Source organism: Phyllobates terribilis, unplaced genomic scaffold (assembly GCF_046119375.1).
Source record: "Phyllobates terribilis strain yellow unplaced genomic scaffold, ASM4611937v1 Scaffold_2__4_contigs__length_985480577, whole genome shotgun sequence".
Lineage (NCBI taxonomy): Eukaryota > Metazoa > Chordata > Amphibia > Anura > Dendrobatidae > Phyllobates > Phyllobates terribilis.
This window is the reverse complement of record NW_027362762.1, coordinates 640872673-640893788: the sequence shown is the minus strand read 5'-3', so window position 1 is coordinate 640893788 and position 21116 is coordinate 640872673. Positions and strand designations below refer to the sequence as shown.

The window sequence follows — 21116 nt, the reverse complement described above, 5'->3', positions numbered from 1 at the left end:
GTACATAGTAATAAGATCACCACTAAGCCTTTGTTTTTCCAAACTAAATAACCCCAAGTGTAATAAACTGTCTTGGTATTGCAGACCACCAGTCCTCTAATAACCTTGGTCGCTCATCTCTGCACCCGCTCTAGTTCAGCTATGTCTTTCTTATACACCGGAGACCAGAACTGTACACAGTATTCTAAGTATGGTCACACTACTGACTTGTATAGAGGCAAAATTATGTTCTCCTCATGAGCATCTATGCCTCTTTTAATGCATCCCATTATTTTATTTGCCTTTGCAGCAGCTGCCTGACACTGGCCACTAAACGTGAGCTTGTCATCCACCAATATACCCAGGTCTTTTTCAGTGACAGTTTTGCCCAGTGTTTTACAAATAAGCATCTAATTATACATTTTATTTCCTGTGTCCAAGTGCATTACCTTACATTTATCCCCATTAAAGCTCATTTGCAATTTATCAGCCCAAGCTTCTAGTTTACATAGATCCTCCTGTAATATAAAATTGTCCTCCTCTGTATTGATTACCCTGCAGAGTTTAGTGTCATCTGCAAATATTGAAATACTTCTCTGTATGCCCCCTACAAGGTCATTAATAAATATGTGAAAAAGAAGCGGGCCCAATACTGACCCCTGTGGTACCCCACTGTTAACTGTGACCCAATCTGAGTGAGTTCCATTAATAACCACCCTTTGTTTCCTATCACTGAGCCAGTTCTTAACCCACTTACATATATTTTCCCCTATCCCCATTGTTCTCATTTTATGTATTAACCTTTTGTGTGGAATCATATCAAAAGCTTTTGAAAAGTCCATATACACAACATCAACTGCATTTCCTTGGTCCAGTCCGGAACTTACCTCCTCATAAAAGCTGATCAGATTAGTTTGACAGCAACGGTCCCTCGTAAACCCATGTTGATATTGGGTCATGAGGTTATTCTTCTTCAAATACTCTAGTATAGCATCTCTTAGAAAACCCTCCAGGATTTTACCCACAGTAGAGGTTAAGCTTACTGGCCTATAATTTCCAAGTCTTTAATTTAGTGTTAATTCTTCTTAACAATTACGATAAGCATTATGTGTAGTGTTGCTCACGAGTCAATAATACAGAGCAGCCTAAAAACAGGCTCCACCTTAAAAGGTCTTCTACTAAATTTTTGGTGCAAATATCACAATACCTTCATTGGTCTTAGGGAATCAATGGGTCAGAACTGTTTTGGCTGCACAAAGGGGACTTACACAATGTTAATGCCTAATGTTATGGCTGATCGTTGTGTATATACTGTACACTATATAAACAAAAGTATTGGGGTACCCACAGATTAATCCTAAACGAGCTTTAATGACATGCTATACTCTGGGAAGACTTTCAACAAGATTTTCGAGTGCATCTTGGAATTCTTGCTTCTTTATAATGAACAACATTATGAGGTCAGACACTGTTGTTGGATGAGAAAGTGTGGCTCAAACCTCTGTTCTAGTTGTTCTCTAGTGTTGAAGTCAGAGCTCTGTTCAGTTCTTCCACAAGTGAACTAAACATATCTTTATGGAACTTGATTTGTGATTTGGGGTACAGTCATATAGGAACAGAAAAAGGCCATACCCACACTGTACCCACAAAGTTGGAAATATACAGTTGCCGAAAGTGTCTTGGTATGGCAAAAAATTACGATTTTCTTTCACTGGAACTAAGAGACTGAGGCCAAACCCTGAAAAACAGCTTTGTAGCATTACCGTGCCTCCATCAAACTTTACAGTTGGCATAATACAGACAGGTAACATTCTCCTGGCATTCTCCAAACACAGAAGCATTCATCAGGCTGGCAGAGTAGCATGATTCATCACTCCACAGAACATGTTTCCACTGCTCAAGTAGTGGCACCATGCTTTACACCACATCTGAAGCTTGCCATAGTGTATGTGGATATAAGGATTACAGGCAGCTGTTCAGCTATGTAAACCTATACTTTCAATGCATAATAATGATAATAGCAGCGGAAGTGTGGAACTCTGCAGTTAATGAGACGGCAGAGTATTTTGCTCTATGTGCATCTGAAATTCCACTCTTTATGTGATCTGCCACTTTGTGGCTGAATTCCAACTTGCTGCTGGTCATGGAATATATATAAAGGAAAAAAAATCATGGACTGAGGTATTACAATGGTGGCATCTTATTACAGTACCACACTTGAATTTAGTGAGCTATTTAGAGCATTCCTGTTACACTCACGCTCAGACTGTTTAGCACGAGACTGGATTGTGGTCCCACTGTGCCGTGGACCAAGGAAAACCTGGAGGGGCGTGACTAAGCGCCACACCAGGACTGACCTTAGATGCATGGCAGCTGATAATGCTGCTATCAGAAGAGAGCCCAGGAGGGGCAGATCAGGTGCTACACCAGGACTGACCTTGTACGCATGGCAGCTGACCCACAAGGAGGTATATAGACTGGCAGTGGTGATATACTGGCAGGCTGGCACTGGCAGATGTGACTGGAATACAGGAACAAGTAGGACCCAGTTCAGACTGGACGGACAGGAACGGCTTCAGGAAGCACTGGCTCTTAGGTAGAAAACCGCAGGTGCAGACAGACAGGGTTACCACAGGTGCAAACAGACAGGGAACCACTGGTGCGGACAGACAGAGTTACCACAGGTGAAAACAGACAGGGAACCACTGGTGCGGACAGACAGGGTTACCACAGGTGCAAACAGAGAGGGAACTGCAGGTGCAGACAGACAGGGTTACCACAGGTGCAAACAGACAGGGAACCGCAGGTGCGGACAGACAGGGTTACCACAGGTGCAAACAGACAGGGAACCACTGGTGCGGACAGACAGAGTTACCACAGGTGAAAACAGACAGGGAACCACTGGTGCAGACAGACAGGGTTACCACAGGTGCAAACAGAGAGGGAACCGCAGGTGAGGACAGACAGAGTTACCACAGGTGCAAACAGACAGGGAACCGCAGGTGCGGACAGTAAACAGTAAAATGTTAGACTTTTTTTAAAATCAAAGGTGGAACCGAATGGATTAATTCCAGGCAGCTCTGGAATGAACCCATTCGGTTCTACCTTTGATTGCATTCTTATCGCATGGGTCTGCAGCAGCCTGTGTCGTAAGTGCATTAAGTTGTTGTGTTAACACAACCCTACCAGGTGAGCAAATCTCCCTATATTAACAATTTATACCCGGATAAGACCCTATTTGCGCTATTGTCTTTCTAGTTCACTCATCCAGGCTTTTTTTAAAGGCACTTGCAGAACAGAAAGACAAATGAAAGGAACTCTAGATTTTTTAATTACCGTATTTTGCAACTATAAGACACACTGGACCACAAGATGCAGTCCAAATTTTGGGGAGGAAAATACCCCAAAATTTTTTTTTTATAAAATGGTGGTGCATCGTATAGTCCGATTTTACGGACACAAAGTCATAGCCGCAATTTGAGGACTTGATTTCAGCAGTCGTCTATTCTAAACTAACGCACATTGCATGCACACAACACATATATGTAATAAATAATATTTTTCTTTGCAAATTCATTTGCTTAAAATGATAACTTTTGAATTATATGAATTTAAGATCAGTTTGGCACTAGCTTTGTGATTTCTCTTTGCAGTGGTATGCAAGAAGAATCTTGACAGCACTACAGTTGCTATTCATGGAAACGAAATCTATTGTAAATCATGTTATGGAAAGAAATATGGCCCTAAAGGATATGGATTTGGACAAGGCGCCGGAACCCTAAGTATGGACCGAGGTGAAAGTTTGGGCATCACTTCAGAAGAGTAAGTTACCTTTTGCAAGGCACATTGAAAAGCAAAGTCACAATGATCAGTTTTTACAAGGATGAGAGAGCTATCAAGACTGGATAACCTTAATATAACAATGTGATTTTTCTGATGATTGTCTTTTAATATTACAGTAAGATTAAAAAGTGTAAGCTGAGTTTAACTGGGGAGAAATGTGAAAAAGGGGAAAGCAATTAGGAAAATATAAATAATTCATTTCTCCTTATTGATTCATGAGAACATAAAAGAAACACAGTTAAATGTGATATTTGTTTTTCTTTTTTAATATATTTGCAAAAATTTCTACATTTCTGTTTTTTTCAGTCAAGATGGGGTGTAGAGTGTACATTAATGAGAAAAAATTAACTTTTTAGAATTTACCAAATGGCTGTAATGAAACAAAGAGTTAAAAATTTAAAGGGGTCTGAATACTTTCTGTACCCACTGTATATTTTCTCTGAAACGCCACAGTGTTTCAGAGTAAAACATACCTGGTTGCAATTGCGTAGCCAAGCTGTCATTTATGCTACTCGTGTATTGTGCAGCATGAATTGGATGACAGGTTCCCTTTAAAATGCTCAACATATCCGAAAATGTACAATGTAAGTTTATTTATGCTAATAATATGCAAGAAAAAATAGTCAAGGACAAGCAATGTTATTTAATTTGGCTGTTAGCCAAAAAAAACTAGGAATATGTGTATGTGTATTTTCTATATATACAGGGTGGTCCAAAAGTAGGTGGACAGAAAGTGTAATAAAGTTATGAAGGGGGAGATTTATCAAACATGGTGTAAAGTGAATCTGGCTCAGTTGCCCTTAGCAAGCAATCAGATTCCACTTTTCATTCCTCACAGACTCTTTGGAAAATGAAAGGTGGAATCTGATTGGTTGCTAAGGGCAACTGAGCCAGTTTCACAGATCTAGTTTTCGCAGATAGCTCTCCCCCAAATCTGTTTTCTTTTCAGATAATTCAGATAACACATAATGGCAAATAATTTAGATACAGAGCAAAGAAAATGGATTTTAACAGAGTATTGGAAATCTCAAAATGCTGAAACCGTTAGAGCAAACTGGGTTGAAACATTTGGTACTCAAGCCCCAAAGAGACAAACCATTTACCGCATTTGTGACAAATTCAATGCCACTGGCTCAATCCTTAATGCTCCAAAAACTGGTCGACCCGAAACAGTCTGTACAGAAGATAATAAACAACTTGTTGCTGAAACATTTGTTCAGAGTCCAAAAAAGTCCACCAGAAGAGCCTCTTTGGAATTGGGAATTTCACGAGCTTCTATCATGCGAATCCTGAAATCTATTGGGAGGAAAGCTTATCGTCCACATCTAACTCATGGTTTATTGGAGGATGATCCAGACAGGCGGCTGCAATTTAGTGAGATTATACTTAACGAAACTGAAGAAAATCCAGTAATTTTAGATAACATTATGTGGAGTGATGAAGCTTCTTTCAAATTATCCGGCCATATTAACAGACATAATTGTATTTACTGGTATAATGAGAACATGCATTTAACATTAGAGCAACAGCTAAATGAACCTGGTGTCAATGTTTGGGGTGGCATTTCAAGTTTTAGGACCAATATTTTTTGATGGAACAGTCACAGGAGATAAGTATCTCAAAATTCTAATGAATCAAGTTGTTCCCCAGTTACAGCAACAGCCTAATTCAAATGACCTTTATTTCCAACAAGATGGGGCCCCTCCACATTATTCAAGAGTAGTCCGCAAGTATCTTGATGAAACATTTCCTAATAAATGGATTGGCCAAAGAGGACCACTTGATTGGCCGGCACGTTCACCAGACTTGACCCCAATGGATTTTTTCTTTTGGGGAGTACTCAAGGACAAAGTTTATAGTCGAAAACCAAAAAGTGTCAGTGATTTGAAAAATTACATAAGAGATGCATTTCAAGAAATTAATACCCAAAGTTTGTCGAAGCGTAAGAGGCAGACTTCAAAGCTGTGCAAATTGTAATGGAAAACAGTTTGAGCACCTGCGTTGATAAAATTTAAGGGCTTTTGTATTATTGTTCAGAATAAAATTTAATTGTCAATGTTATGCTTGTGCTAGTAAATATAATTTTATATATAAATCAAAATAAATGTTATTATTTTCTGTCCACCTACTTTTAGACCACCCTGTATATATATATATATATATATATATATATATATATATATATATATATATATACAGTATATATATATATATATATATATATATATATATGTAAATACAAGTGCATCTCACTAAATTAGAATATCATCAAAAAGTTAATTTATTTCAGTTCTTCAATACAAAAAGTGAAACTCATATATTATATAGAGTCATTACAAACAGAGTGATCTATTTCAAGTGTTTATTTCTGTTAATATTGATGATTATGGCTTACAGACAATGAAAACACAAAACTCATTATCTCAGTAAATTAGAATACATTATAACACCAGCTTGAAAAATGTTTTTAAAATCCGAAATGTTGGCCTACTGAAATGTATGTTCAGTAAATGCACTCAATACATGGTCGGAGCTCCTTTTGCATCAATTGCTGCACCAATGCGGCGTGCCATGGAGGCGATCAGCCTGTGGCACTGCTGAGGTGTTATGGAAGCCCAGGTTGCTTTGATAGCAGCCTTCAGCTCGTCTGCATTGTTGGGTCTGGTGTCTCTCATCTTCCTCTTGACAATACCCTATAGATTCTCTATGGGGTTAAGGTCAGGCGAATTTGCTGGCCAATCAAGCACAGTGATACTGTTGTTTTTAAACCAGGTATTGGTACTTTTGGCAGTGTGGACAGGTGCCAAGTCCTGCTGGAGAATGAAATTTCCATCTCCAAAGAGCTTGTCGGCAGAGGGAAGCATGAAGTGCTCTAAAATTTCCTGGTAGACGGCTGCGCTAACTTTGGTCTTGATAAAACACAGTGGACCTACACCAGCAGATGACATGGCTCCCCAAACCATCACTGATTGTGGAAACTTCACACTAGACCTCAAGTAGCTTGGATTGTGTGCCTCTCCACTCTTCCTCCAGACTCTGGGACCTTGATTTACAAATGAAAATTGGAACTCTAGGAACTTGTGGAGTGTGTCAATGACTGCCTTCTGGACATCTGTCAAGTCAGCAGTCTTCCCCATGATAGTGGAGCCTACTGAAATAGACTAAGGGGCCTTTTAAATGCTTAGGAAGCCTTTGCACGTGTTTTTTGCTAATTATTTTAATTTACTGAGATAATGACTTTTGTGTTTTCATTGGCTATAAGCCATAATCATCAACATTAAATAAATTAACTTTGTGATGATATTCTGATTTAGTGAGAGGCACCTGTATATATACAGTTAAAATCAGACGTTTACATACACTATATGAAAAGACACATGTTTTTCTCAATATCTGACATGAAATCAGAATAAACCTTTCCCGTTTTAGATCAATTAGGATCATCATAATTTTTAATATTTGCCAAATGCCAGAATAATGAAAGAGAGAGAGAATATTTTAAGGCATTTTTATTACTTACTGCAAAGTCAAAAGTTTACATACATTTAATTAGTATTTGATACCATTGCCCTTAAACCGAATGACTTGGGTCAGACGTTTGGGATATTCTTCCACAAGCTTCTCACAATAGTTGGTCGGAATTTGGGCCCATTCCTCTTGACAAAGCTGGTGTAACTGATCCAGATTTGTAGATCGCCTTGCTCGCACCTGCCTTCTCAGCTTTGCCCATAAATTTTCAATAGGATTGAGATCAGGGATTTGTGATGGCACTCCAAAACATTGACCCATTTCCACCTAAGCTTTAACTTCCTGGCTGATGTCTTGAGATGTTGCTTCATTATTGCCACATAATCTTCTTTTCTCATGATGCCATCTATTTTGTGAAGTGTACCAGTCCCTCCTGCAGCAAAACAACCCCACAACATGATGCTGCCATCGTGTTTCACAGTTGGGATGGTGTTCTTAGGCTTCAAAGATTCTCCCTTTATTTCCAAAGGTAACGATGGTCATTATGACCAAAAAGTAAAATTTTAGTTTCATCAGACCACAGGACATGTCTCCAAAAATTAAGGCCTTTGTTCCTGTGTGCATTTGCAAACATTAATCTGGCTTTTTTATGTTTCTTTTGGAGTAATGGCTTCTTCCTGGCAGCGTGGTCTTTCAGCCCATGTTGACACAGTACTCATTTCACTGTGGATATTGACACAATCTTACCAGCTTCCACCATCAACTTCACAAGGTCTTTAGCTTTTGTCCTTGGGTTGATATGCACATGTCAGGCCAAAGCACATTCATCTCTAGGACACAGAACCCGTCTCCTTCCTGAGCGGTATGACGGCTAGACATTCCTATCTTGTTTGTACTTGCATATAATAGTTTGTACAGCTGAACGAGGCACCTTCAGGTTTCTTGAAATTGTACCCAAGGATGAGCCAGACTTGTGCAAGTCCACAATTCTTTTCCTAATACCTTGGCTGATTGCTTTAGACTTTCCCATGATGCTACAAAAAGAAGCAGTGTGTTTCAGCTGTGCATTAAAATATAGTACATCCACAGGTGTGTCTCTAATTAATGTAATGCAGGTGCCGGAATGCAATGCACAGAGATACAAGGCGAGAACAGTCAGAGATGAATATAAACAGTTTATATATATATATATATATATATAGGGATTCTGAAGAAGGGATTGGTAAAAAGGGTACTGAACAGTAATTTGAAATGTTAGCAAAATACGAATTCTCTCAAAGTGATGTGTTGCCCCAAATCATGGGAGACACCACGTGAGTTCTTTAACTCTGCATATGGCCCCAGCGGGGGTCACCGGTTATTCCTGCTAGGCCGAAAGTCTTTTCCGGACAAGTTCAATTAGATCACGTTGAGCTTCTTTAGCCCCAACCGTTCCCCTCCCAACCTGAGTACCTAAACCCAATTGGCCCCAGTACCGTAAGTGAACAGTAGAAGTGACAGCTCTGTTCACGTATGCAGCTCCTCTGCCTTCACTGGCGTGACTTTCTTGGGGAAGCCGTCTCTCAACTCCTCTCTGCTTGACTGTTGGAAGCAATCTCTCAAGCCTTGGGTAGGGGGGTCCAGACCTCGTCTGTCGGCTGGCGACGTTAGTCTCCGCGAACTCACTCAGCACCACAAGCAGGTTCCGAGTCCCCGCAGCAGGCACAGCACTCGGGTCACATCTGTAAGGGATCCGGAGCTCTTCCACTGGCGCCCGGCTGTGGCACTTCACGGGCTTCTGGCTTAGGCCTGCCACGCGGGGCTTCTCAGCACGCAGAGAACACATCTGATCCTCTCTGCTGCTTGGCGCCAAAAACTCCTCAGGCTTGGGGCGCTGGCCTCTTATCTTCAGGAGCTCCTTCCTGGAAGTCACCTGACTGGGTCCAGCATCTAAATCTGCTCTCCCTTCAACTTCTCTTGTATATGTTGGTTCCGTTTGACTGTGTCTGGCCAGCAGATGGCAGTCTCTCTCCATCTTTGAAGCATCATGTAAGAGTTCTCTTAAAGGCTCTCTCGCCTCTACTACATTCCTCCCTCCTTTTTGTTCGCCAGTCCTCGGGCGAGTGGATTTCTTGCTAGATAGACATCTCTTTCTAGGCAGTGCAAGCTCAGACAGGAGTTGGGCACACTCCTGCGTTTCCTGCTGCATCTGAGACCAGATAAACTCTTCTTGAGCACACTGGTTAGGAGGAATTCTGCCAGTAGCCCGCTCAGTTCTGCGAGGCTCCTCCTGCGGAGGTGACTCCGGGATATCCGATGAATCAACCACTGGGGATTGCAAGTCACTTCTTGATTCATTCTGGGTCGCACTCGGGGTTGGCATCGACGGTTCTGACGGGCCCAACTGCATTGTGGCCCATCCTTCTTCATCCTCCAAGGTTCCTGTATGCGGCACCTCAGCCAATTTGTTTGAAGGCCCAACTTCGTTATAGGCCTCTGCTTCAGAAGAGCAAGGTCGAAGCATGTTACGGTGCAACACCCTGGGTGTCGCGGCGTCATCCGCTTCGGGCCTGACCTCGCAGACTGGGTTGTCGGGGTGAATCTTCTTCACCACCCGATATGGAATTGCCTCCCAACAATGGTCCAGTTTACTCCCAAATCGTTTGACCCTTACCAGCACACGGTCTCCTGGCTGGAGTGATCCACCTGAGGTCGGGGGCTGATTTGCATGCTCTACTTCCTGAAACTTCTGAGTGACCAATCTTCTCACCGTATGAAGCCGGCGCTTATGCTCTCGAATCCAGGTACTCGGGCTACTGCCCGGGCCGGAGTCTTCTGAGTCTAGCTCCAGTTCAGTAATTTCTCGTCCACTCCTTCCAAACAGCAACATGTAAGGGGCATAGCCAGTAGTCGCATGAACTCGATTATTATACACCCACACCAGCTCGGACACAAATTCAGGCCACTTCATCTTTTTGTCCGCTTCCAGCGTTCGCAACATTTGCAACAGGGTTCGGTTGAAGCGCTCGCATGCGCCGTTCCCTTGAGGGTGGTAAGGCGTTGTTCGGGATCGGTCGATCCCATAGATACGGTATAGTGCATCCATCACTCGTCCTTGGAAGCTGGCCCCTTGGTCAGAATGTATTCGCTTCCGACACCCATAAATCCGGATGAAATCCTGACAGATGGCGTTAGCTGCGGCTTCCGCTGTCTGGTCTTTGGTAGGCGTCACTACTGCGAACTTGGTAAAGTGATCAGTCATTACCAAACAGTGTCCGTAACCATTGTATGAAGTTCCGATCATCAGATAGTCAATCATCAGGACTTCCAAGGGTGCAGAAGTTCGGATGGCCTGAATGGGAGCCCTTTGTTCCGGAGGTTTGTTCAACTCACACTGGCGACATGTTCGGCAGACTCCTTTGACTTCTTGTCGCAGTTGAGGCCAATACACCAGCCGTTGCAACCACCGAAAGGTCTTCTCCACACTGAAGTGAGCACCACTTCTATGAGCCTCCTGGGCTAGCTGCGTTACCAGCGCCTCTGGAACTACTACCTGCCAGGTAACATCAAACTCTCGAGGTAGCAAGCCATCCTTCAGGAAGAGCCTCTCCCACTGGCCTAGGAATTGTAGGGTAGTTGGAAGTGAAGCGGCCCTGGCTTCCTGGTCGGGTCTTTGACCAAGGGCGACCCATTCTCTCAGCTTTGACAGCTCTGGGTCGGATTGTTGCAGATGTATCCACTCGCCTCTTGAGCGGCCCAGGATTTGAGTGGGCCTCGGCTCCTCTCTGGTCTCCTGAGCGTCGACCACAGCAGCGGCAAACTGGCTGAAATCTGGAATCTCGTCGCCTTCTAGCTCCTCATCTCTGTCCCTCTTCGGGCCTGTCTGAGTAACCCGGGACAGGGCATCTGCATGACTGTTCAGGGCCTTGGACTGATAGGCGATCTTGTACTGGTATTTGGACATTCTTGTGACCCACCGCTGCTCTAGCGCGCCCAGCTTGGTATTCTCCAAGTGGGCCAAAGGGTTGTTATCTGTCCACACTTGCACTTCTGACCCCGACAAGTACTCAGCAAATTTCTCGGTCATGGCCCACACCAGTGCCAGTAGCTCCAGCTTGAACAAACTGTAGTTGTCCGGATTCTTCTCCGTATCGCGGAGTGACCTGCTGGCATACGCAATCACCCGCTCTTTTCCTCCTTGCACTTGAGCCAGCACTGCTTCCAGTCCATGCAAGCTTCCATCAGTGTACAACACGAAAGGCTGCGAAAAGTCAGCGTAGGCCAGAATTGGGGCATCCGTTAGCGCCATTTTCAATGCTCGGAATGCCTCTTCTTGTCGTGGGCCCGCTGAATGGGCTACCGCTTGGCTCCCCCAGCCGTTCCTCTCAGCAATTCATTGAGCGGGATCGCAATCTTAGCGAACTCCTTAATGAATCTGCGCTAGTATCCATCGAGCCCCAGGAATGCCCTCAGTTCTCTTAGATTGGCGGGTGTGGGCCACTTCTGCACGGCAGCTACTTTCTCTGTGGTGGGGTGCACTCCTTCACTGGACACAGTGTGCCCCAGATATTCAATTTCCCGCTTGAAGAGATGACATTTACGAGGCTTAATCTTTAGGCCGTGCCTCCGAAGCCATTCTAACACTTGTTCCAGTCGGTGGAGATGATCTTCAAACGTAGCGGAATAGATAATGATATCGTCCAGATATATTAAAGTGGCTTCAAAGTTGAGGTTCCCCAAGCATCTCTCCATCAGTGTTTGGAAGGTTCCCGGTGCATTTGTTAGCCCGAACGGCATCCAATTGATCTCAAACAGGCCCATAGAGAGAATAAAAGCTGTCTTCGGGCGATCCTTTTCAGCTACTGGGACCTGCCAATAGCCACTGGCCAGGTCGAGAGAAGAGAAGAACTTGGCGCTTCCTATCGCAGATAGAGACTCTTTAATTCGGGGGAGTGGATAGGAGTCCCGTACTGTACAGGCATTCAGTTTCCGAAAGTCTACACAGAATCTTAGGGTACCATCCTTCTTCCGGACCAGCATGATAGGAGCCGCCCAAGGACACTGACTCTCGCGGATCATGCCGTTCCGCAACATGTGGACCAACAGCTCTTTCACCTCCTGGTACATCTGAGGAGGGATCTGCCGATATCTCTCTCGAATGGGAGCAGTATTTCCGGTGGGTATTTCGTGCTGAATGTCCCGAGTGCACCCAAAATCGTCTTCATGTTGTGCAAACACTCCCTGATATCACTGTAGAAGTTGTTCGATCTGCCTTACTTGCCCAGCAAAAAGCTCGGTAAGATTAGCCTCCATTTTCTCCAAGAAGTGGCGCCCAGCCAATGGTTCTCTTCCATTCTCTTGGCTGTTGAGGGACACCTCCAGGGTCCATGGCTCTCCTTCCACAGGTGCCAGCCCTATAGCGTCAGCTCTGGTAAGGGCCTCTGGCATTATACACACTCGTGCCACCTCTTGTCGGGGCAACAACTGTAAACTCGTGCCACTTAGATTGATTCAAAGCACGGGCACTCGACCATGCCGCACGGTGGCCAGGGTCCAAGTAACTAGGAGTCCAGAGGGCGCTTCTTCTCCCTCCATTGGTTCAATTTGAATGTCCACGCCCTCTAAGGACACATGTGCCAGTACCGGTAAAGTGAGTACAGTCTGTCCCACTGGCAGTGTCATTGTGGCTTCGGGTGATATCGAACCTTACCAAGGTACTGAGAGGTAGGGGGCAATTTTTAAATTTGACTGACCCGCACGAGATGCTGGAATACTCTCTTGTTAGCTGGATCTCGAGTGGCGCGGGTCCAGTTATTTTTGTTACAGCCCTCAGCCAGGAACTGTCCGACCTCCTTCAGCACATTCATGCCCAGGGTTACAATGGGCCCATCGCCTCCGGGCCCTGTGGTCAGTACGATCCCTTTCCAACCGAGGTCCTTTCCACATGCCTGAACGGACATCCATACTACTCCCGCTACTGGGATAGGTAGTTGATTAGCCGCCACCAGTTTGACAGTGGATTCCCATCAGGAACGAGCAACTTCAGGAAAGTGACTTTGGAAATACGTCTCAGGCATAGTGGTCACTTGAGACTGGGTGTCCATTAGACAGCGAATCCGCTGCCCATTAAATTCAGCCCAGATAATGGGCCTCTCGGAGACAATGTCTTCAGAGCTCCCTCTTCCACTCTCTGAAGCTCGAGACCCCACGGTATGCTCCTCAACCGTGGGGCATCTTAGTTTAATGGCTGTCCCTGCCTCCTCCTTTCTCGGTTTGGACAGTCTTTGGAGATATGCCCCCTACCACCGTAGGTCCAACACTCTGGTCCTCATTCTACTGATAGGTCGGGTGCATGACGTGTTGGGGCCTGGTAGGAATGTCTTTCTCGCTCTGGTCTCCGCCCACGTGGGGCAGTAGGGTGCATCGGCAAGGAGGCAGCAGGGGCCTTTCTAATAGTGTTCAGCTCACCCCGAATATCTCGAATTTCCTGATGTATCACCCATACCCAATCAGGCTCCTTGTTGGGGAATCCAGGGGTAATTGCCTCATGACTTCTAACTGTGGCTCTGAGAACAGGAACTTCTTTCTCCAGGACTCTAGCTTCAGCCCCTACCTCCAGGAAGCCCAGATCAGGGCTCGAACGCAGCCGCTCCTTCAAGATCTGCCTCAGGGAAGGGTCTTTCAAGCCAGCAATCAGTTGGTCACACAACACTTCATCCAATGGTCCCAGCCCTCGGTTCTCATCTCGAGCCTTCTTAGTGATGTGGGCCGTCACTTCCTGTAATGCATTAACATACTGATTTATGGTCTAATTTTCCCCTTGGACCCGCTGAAACAACCTTAGGCGCAAGTGTCCCATATCTGTGGTGTCACCGTGCATGTCCTCTAGGATTTTTATCACTTTGTCCACGGTGTCACGGTCCCCAGGTGGGCGGTACATCACAGTTTGCCGGGCCTCTCCATCAAGGGTTAGGAGGGCCAATTCCGCCTAGGCTGGGGGATCGAGGGGATACATACGCAGCATACTTCTCAGTCTTTCTACCCAGTCCCACAGTGACATGCCATCCCCCGTGAATTTGGGAAGATGATTGAGCATAGCCCCCAGGGGTATATGGTTCCGGCCAGACCCAGCCCCAGACTGACCTGCCATCTCTGCGTCTGAATGTTGCATCCTGCCGACTACGCCAAATGTAATGCAGGTGCCGGAATGCAATGCACAGAGACACAAGGCGAGAACAGTCAGAGATGAATATAAACAGTTTATATATATATAACAGGTATTCTGAACAAGGGATTGGCAAAAAGGGTACTGAACAGTAATTTGAAATGTTAGCAAAATACGAAGTCTCTCAAAGTGATGTGTTGCCCTAAATCATGGGAGACACCACGTGAGTTCTTTAACTCTGCATATGGCCCTAGGGGGGTCACCGGTTATTCCCGCTAGGAAGTTCAATTAGATCACGTTGAGCTTCTTTGGCCCCAACCGTTCCCCTCCCAACCTGAGTACCTAAACCCAATTGGCCCCAGTGCCGTAAGTGAACAGTAGAAGTGACGGCCCTGTTCACGTATGCAGCTCCTCTACCTTCACTGGCGTGACTTTCCTGGGGCAGCCGTCTCTCAACTCCTCTCTGCTTGACTGTTGGAAGCAATCTCTCAAGCCTTGGGTAGAGGGGTCCAGACCTGGTCTGTCGGCGGGCGACGTCGGGTTCCACGAACTCACTCAGCATCGCAAGCAGGTTCCGAGTCTCTGCAGCAGGCACAGCACTCGGGTCACATCTGTAAGGGATCTGGAGCTCTTCCACCGGCACCCGGCTGTGGCACCTAACGTGCCTCTTGCTTGGGCACGCCACGCGGGGCTTCTCAGCACACAGAGAACACGTCTGATCCTCTTTGATGCTTGGCGCCAAAAACTCCTCAGGCTTGGCGTGCTGGCCTCTTATCTTCAGGAGCTCCTTCCTGGAAGTCACCTGACTGGGTCCAGCATCTAAATCTGCTCTCCCTTCAACTTCTCTTGTATGTGTTGGTTCTGTTTGACTGTGTCTGGCCAGCAGACGGCAGTCTCTCTCCATCTTTGAAATATCATGTAAGAGTTCTCTTAAAAGCTCTCTCGCCTCTACTACATTAACTCAGATATTGCCAAAAATCCAAAAGCTTCCAAACACATGACATCATCATATGGGTAGTCCAGAATTGTTTAAAGGCATATTAATCTTAGTAATGCAAAAAAAGGAGCATGGACCGCACCTCCAAAAAATCATACATTTGATCTAATGCCTCTCGGCAAAAATATATATAACTGAACATGAGGTTCTTAGTTTAACATTCTGATCAGACTGAATGAAGCCCACTGCCACGTCACACCTGTTCACACCTATTTCTTGTTTTAGAAGTGCAGTCAGTTTTTTCTGTTTCTATGTGTAAGCTTTGACTGAGCACTCCACCTCTATGCCACAGGTGGTTTTAATTGCAGCAGGATCTTATTATCCCACACATAAACAGACGGATGTCCCTTAGAGAGGTATTCACATTGGTAGGGTCCTGGTATTTTGAGAGACGCCTTAATGTGTCGTCTCTAGTTCCTCTCTGAAAAGTCAATTCATATACAGCCACTGTACCCTGGGATCATCACATGATCTCAGGGTACCATGGTAACCATCGGGACCTGCAATTCTCATCGCGGAGGTTCAATGGTTACTAAGGAGGTCTTGTGACCCCCTTGTAACAACTTAAATACCGATGTCACGATTGACAGCGGTATTTAAGGGGTTAATCTGCCCAGATTTGCATCATGACCGGCCAGGGCCGATACTGAGGGTGTCAGCTGTCACAGACAGCTGACACCCGCAGGAATCACTGCCGCCGGGCTATTTACTTATTCCGCAGCGTCGCATTTTCACAGCGATGTGGAATAAGTACCCTTAATGACCACCGTGAAAATGCGTTACGGCAGTCATTAAGGGGTTAAGCTTATCCTGTTCTTCATCACGCTCTCTTTTCTCCTTTTGTTTTTGAGAGCCAGGTTTATGATGGTACATATTTCTGGGTTTACATACACAATTGTTGCTTGCAAGGTAATCTAAGAGTATTACCCACATATAGCAATGCAAAATCAAAACAACTTGGAAATGGCAACACTACATCATATTGGCAGTGTATAGGGCAGCAGAAACAATATAAAACATACAGGTAAGCTTGGTTTAACACCAGCTCTGTTTTGACATCTGTACGAGGATATCAAAAACGATCGAAAGAACAGATGAGGCCATCTTTCTTATCACCATTGATTCCCAATGGTGACGAACGAGCGGAAGTGCCGCTGTTGGGCTCCGCTATGGAGCTGCATGCACCGTTTTTGGGCTGAAAAAATGACGAGCTCTGGACGGAATCGTCAGCCATCACTATGTTAGTGAATGGCTGGCGATTCCACTTTTTACACTAGCGCTAATCACAGATTTTGTATTTTCATGACTCAGGACGTTTTTTCGAAGTTTTTTGTTCTCCTTGTGTCCTATTTAATTTTGCTTTGGTAGTCCTTACTATGCTGTTCTACAAGTCCTTTTTTGGGGTATTGCCAATTTGGTTTAGACATATTCCTCACCCCATTTTTCCATGTTTTGTGTTGTTTATTAATTAATGCTGTGTTTTGCACAGGTTTCCCATTGGCGCTATGGACTATAAAGCCAGTGAACAAGTCTGGCTTGGTAAAATTGACCAAATATTTGGTAACAGCATATATGGACATATAGTCATTGTAACATACCTGGCGGCGTCCTTGCATAGTGGTCCATCTCCCACTGTGCAAGAGTGCGCACTTGATCTCCAGTCCAGAATGTCTCTCTGGCTTCCCTCCATGCTGTCTGTTTGTGTCTGTTTCTGCTGCTTAAGGGCGGCGCCCGATCACTTCCTGCTTTTTGTACCTGCTGTGGGTCACACCCCTTGTGCGTCCTCAGCCTATTGCTGTCTGTCACCTGGTATATAACCCATCTGCTCCAATCAATCCCTGCCTGAGCATTGTGTTTCATTCAGTGTGTGCTTGCACTCTGAAGGGGCCAGGTCCCGTTCTGTGTTTCTCTTGTCTGCCTATCCTGGAGGCTATATTTCCAGGCCTGTCTGAACACGCTCCTAGCCTGTTCCTCCCGCCTTCTAGGGGTCGATTACCTAGACCCGCTCCTGTATCTTGTCTGTCCTGTCTGAACACGCTCCTAGCCTGTTCCTCCCGCCTTCTAGGGGCCGATTACCTAGACCCGCTCCTGTATCTTGTCTGTCCTGTCTGAACACGCTCCTTGCCTGTTCGTCCCACCTCTCTGGGGGCCGTATTCCCAGACCCGCTCCTGTATCCCGCTGCAGTGTCGGTCTCTTCCGTACACTCAGTTCCAGTCTGAACTCTCTCCTATCCTTTACCTGTTTTGCCTCTATGTCCGTTCCTTTCCTTTTTCTGCAGAGTCTGAACTCGTACCTAACTCCTGCTTGTTGTCTCTGTACTCCCGTTTGTGAGTTTGTGGTCCACTTGCTACTTCACTGCAAATACCCTGTGGGTATCTGGCTCTGCCTTTCCCTTCCTGTCTGTTCCGTGTGAACAGAGCCCTGTCCGTCCTGCTCTGACTCCTTGCTCACTGCTCCGGCAGCCTTGCTCCGCTCTGACCCTTTTGCTCACTGCTCCGGCAGCCTTGCTCCGCTCTGACCCTTTTGCTCACTGCTCCGGCAGCCTTGCTCCGCTCTGACCCTTTTGCTCACTGCTCCGGCAGTCTCGCTCTGCTCTTATCCTTTTGCTCACTGCTCCGGCAGTCTTGCTCTGACTCCTTGCTCACTGCTCCAGGCGGCCTCGTCCTGCTCTGACTCCTTGCTCACTGCTCCGGCAGTCTCGCTCAGCTCTGACCCTTTGCTCACCGCTCCTGGCGGTCTCGTCCTGCTCTGCTCTTGCTCACCGCTCCAGGCGGTCTCGTCCTGCTCTGCTCTTGCTCACCGCTCCAGGCGGTCTCGTCCTGCTCTGCTCTTGCTCACCGCTCCAGGCGGTCTCGTCCTGCCCTGCTCTTGCTCACCGCTCCAGGCGGTCTCGTCCTGCCCTGCTCTTGCTCACCGCTCCAGGCGGTCTCGTCCTGCCCTGCTCTTGCTCACCGCTCCAGGCGGTCTCGTCCTGCCCTGCTCTTGCTCACCGCTCCGGGCGGTCTCGTCCTGCCCTGCTCTCGCTCACCTCTCTGGGCGGCCTCACTCTGCTGTGTTTGTCCACCACATCTGTGGTTCTGTTCCAGAGTCCCAGTGTGTACTGGGTCCTATCCCGCCTGTGTTCCTACCTGCTAGTGCCTTCCTGTCTGCACTCTAGCCGTGCTTGCCTGTACCCCCCTGCCTGCATACCCGCCTGCCTGCATACCAGTCGTGCCTGCCTATTCCCACCAGTCTGTGAGCCAGCCTAACCAGTCTGTTCCTGTATTCCCCTGTGTGGGTCAACAGCCGTGTCCGGGGTCTGTCCTGGGGTAGCACCTGGTCCCTCTGCTCGGTTCCTCCTTGGTGCACTGGCGTCGTATGCCGTCGTGCGACCCTGGTCGGATTGGGTGAATACCTAGTTACGCCCCTCCAGGCATTCACTCTCCGGCACGGTCCAGTGGAATCACACGCACACGCCGCTCAGCCCGGGCGTGTGCATTACAGCATGTTCAGGCCATGGTTCCCGTTGAGCCCCACGGCCTTCGCTCTCTGAGATGTTTTCCAGCGAATACGTGCATTAAAAATAAATAAATAATTTTTTTTTTCCTTAGCTGAGTTCCAGGTGAATTACGCACCCGTCCAGATGGATCTATCAGCTCTCGTTCCTGCGGATCCGCCACGTTACTATGGGGATCCAAGACAGAGTCGTGCATTTGTGGAGCAATGCATGCTACACTTCAAGTTCTACCATCTATGTTTTCCCACAGATCGGGTTAAGGTGGGATTCATGATGTCTTACCTAGCGGGTGATGCCTTGAATTGGATCATTCCCCTATGGGACGCACAGGATCCTATCGTCCTAGACATAATGGCCTTCCTGGTGGCCTTTCTAATGGTCTTCGATGATCCTAACCCGGAGGCTCCTGCTGAAGCTTCACTTCCCAGTATCCCGGAGCAGCACCGATGGGTAATGTGTGTGGGTAGCGCAATAGTCCTCCAGCCCAATGAGAGTACTGCCCACCCAGAATCCTCACAGGGTGACTACACTCTCCGGAATACTTCTCCCAACCTCGAGAGGCAGTCCAGACGTGCTAGACGTAGAGGCAAGCCGTCACGCCAGGGTCTGTCCTCCCTGAGACCTCCTGACCCCAACCTTGAAGTCCCTACTGAAGCTTCATCTCCCTGTATCCCGGAGAAGCCCCAACGGGTAATGTGCGTGGGTAGTGCACCAGTTCTCCTGCCCGAAGAGACTGCTGCCCACCCAGAATTCACACCGGAGGACCCCCTGTTGCCTCCTGAATCCCCCGAGATACCACTTGAGGACAATTGGAGAGAGACTTCCCTATACCCTGCACCTGATACCTCGCCCGCTTCGTCCAGTGAGTCCGACCTAGTGTTCTCCGAAGCAGAGGTTACCCCTGAGTCTCTACACCCCTCCGATCAGGCGGAGGATCTCCAGTTGTCTCCTGAACCCTTCGGGGTGCTACCTGGTAGCGAATGGACAGAGACTTTCCTATACTCGGTACCTGATACCTCGGCTGCTTCATCCAATGAGTCTGACCTAGTGTACTCTGAAGCAGAGGTTACCCATGAGTCTCTTCACCCCTCCGACCTGGCGGAGGACCTCCAGTTGTCTCCTGAGTCCTTCGGGGTGCTACCTGGTAGCGAAAGGACAGAGACGCTCCTATACTCTGTACCTGATACCTTGCTCGCTTCGTCCAGTGAGTCCCACCTAGTGTACTCCGAAGCAGAGGTTACTCCCGAGTCTCTACACCCCTCCGACCAGGCGGAGGACCTCCAGTTGTCTCCAAAACCCTTCGGGGTGCCACCTGGTGGTGAATGGACAGAGACTTTCCAATACTCGGTACCCGATACCTCGCCTGCTTCGTCCAGTGAGTCCGACCTAGTGTACTCTGAAGCAGATGTTTTCCCTGAGCCTCTGCACTCTTCTGACCTGGCAGAGGACCTCCAGTTGTTTCCTGACTCCTCCGGGGTACCACCAGATAACAAAGAGACAGTGACTTTTTCTCACCCTGTACCTGATAACCCGTCTATTTCTTCCTGTGAATTTGACAAGATGTACCTCGAAGCAGAGATTACCCCCAAGTCTCTGCTCCCCTCCAACCCGGTGGAGGACTTCCAGTTGTCTCCTGTACCCTCTGGGGTGCCACCTGAAAATATGTGGAGAGAGACTTCCTTGTGTGCTGTTCCTGGTACTCCACCCGTTTCGTCTGTTGCTGAGGATGGCTGGATAGGAGGTAGCATCCTAGCTAACCAGATGAGACCAGTTTTTCCTGTGGACAGTGGAAGTGATCTCCTTGAAGTGAAGGATTGGCCCTCGAATTCCTTGCGGAAGATTCTGGCAGGCCTGAAGAAGAGGGGGCGTAAGGGGGGGGTACTGTAACATACCTGGTGGCGTCCTTGCATAGTGGTCCATCTCCCACTGTGCAAGAGCGCGCACTTGATCTCCAGTCCAGAATGTCTCTCTGGCTTCCCTCCATGCTGTCTGTTTGTGTCTGTTTCTGCTGCTTAAGGGCGGCGCCCGATCACTTCCTGCTTTTTGTACCTGCTGTGGGTCACACCCCTTGTGCATCCTCAGCCTATTGCTGTCTGTCACCTGGTATATAACCCAGCTGCTCCAATCAATCCCTGCCTGAGCATTGTGTTTCATTCAGTGTGTGCTTGCACTCTGAAGGTGCCAGGTC

General features: G+C 47.0%; 1 protein-coding gene across 1 annotated transcript in view; it reads left to right on the top strand.

Moving 5' to 3' along the window:
- CSRP1 (cysteine and glycine rich protein 1) overlaps positions 1–21116 on the top strand; it is a 115555-nt gene that overhangs the window by 55148 nt on the left and 39291 nt on the right. Inside the window, exon 3 of the mRNA XM_073666627.1 lies at positions 3633–3801. Coding sequence (XP_073522728.1) covers positions 3633–3801 — 169 coding nt within the window. The remainder of the gene's footprint in view (positions 1–3632; positions 3802–21116) is intronic.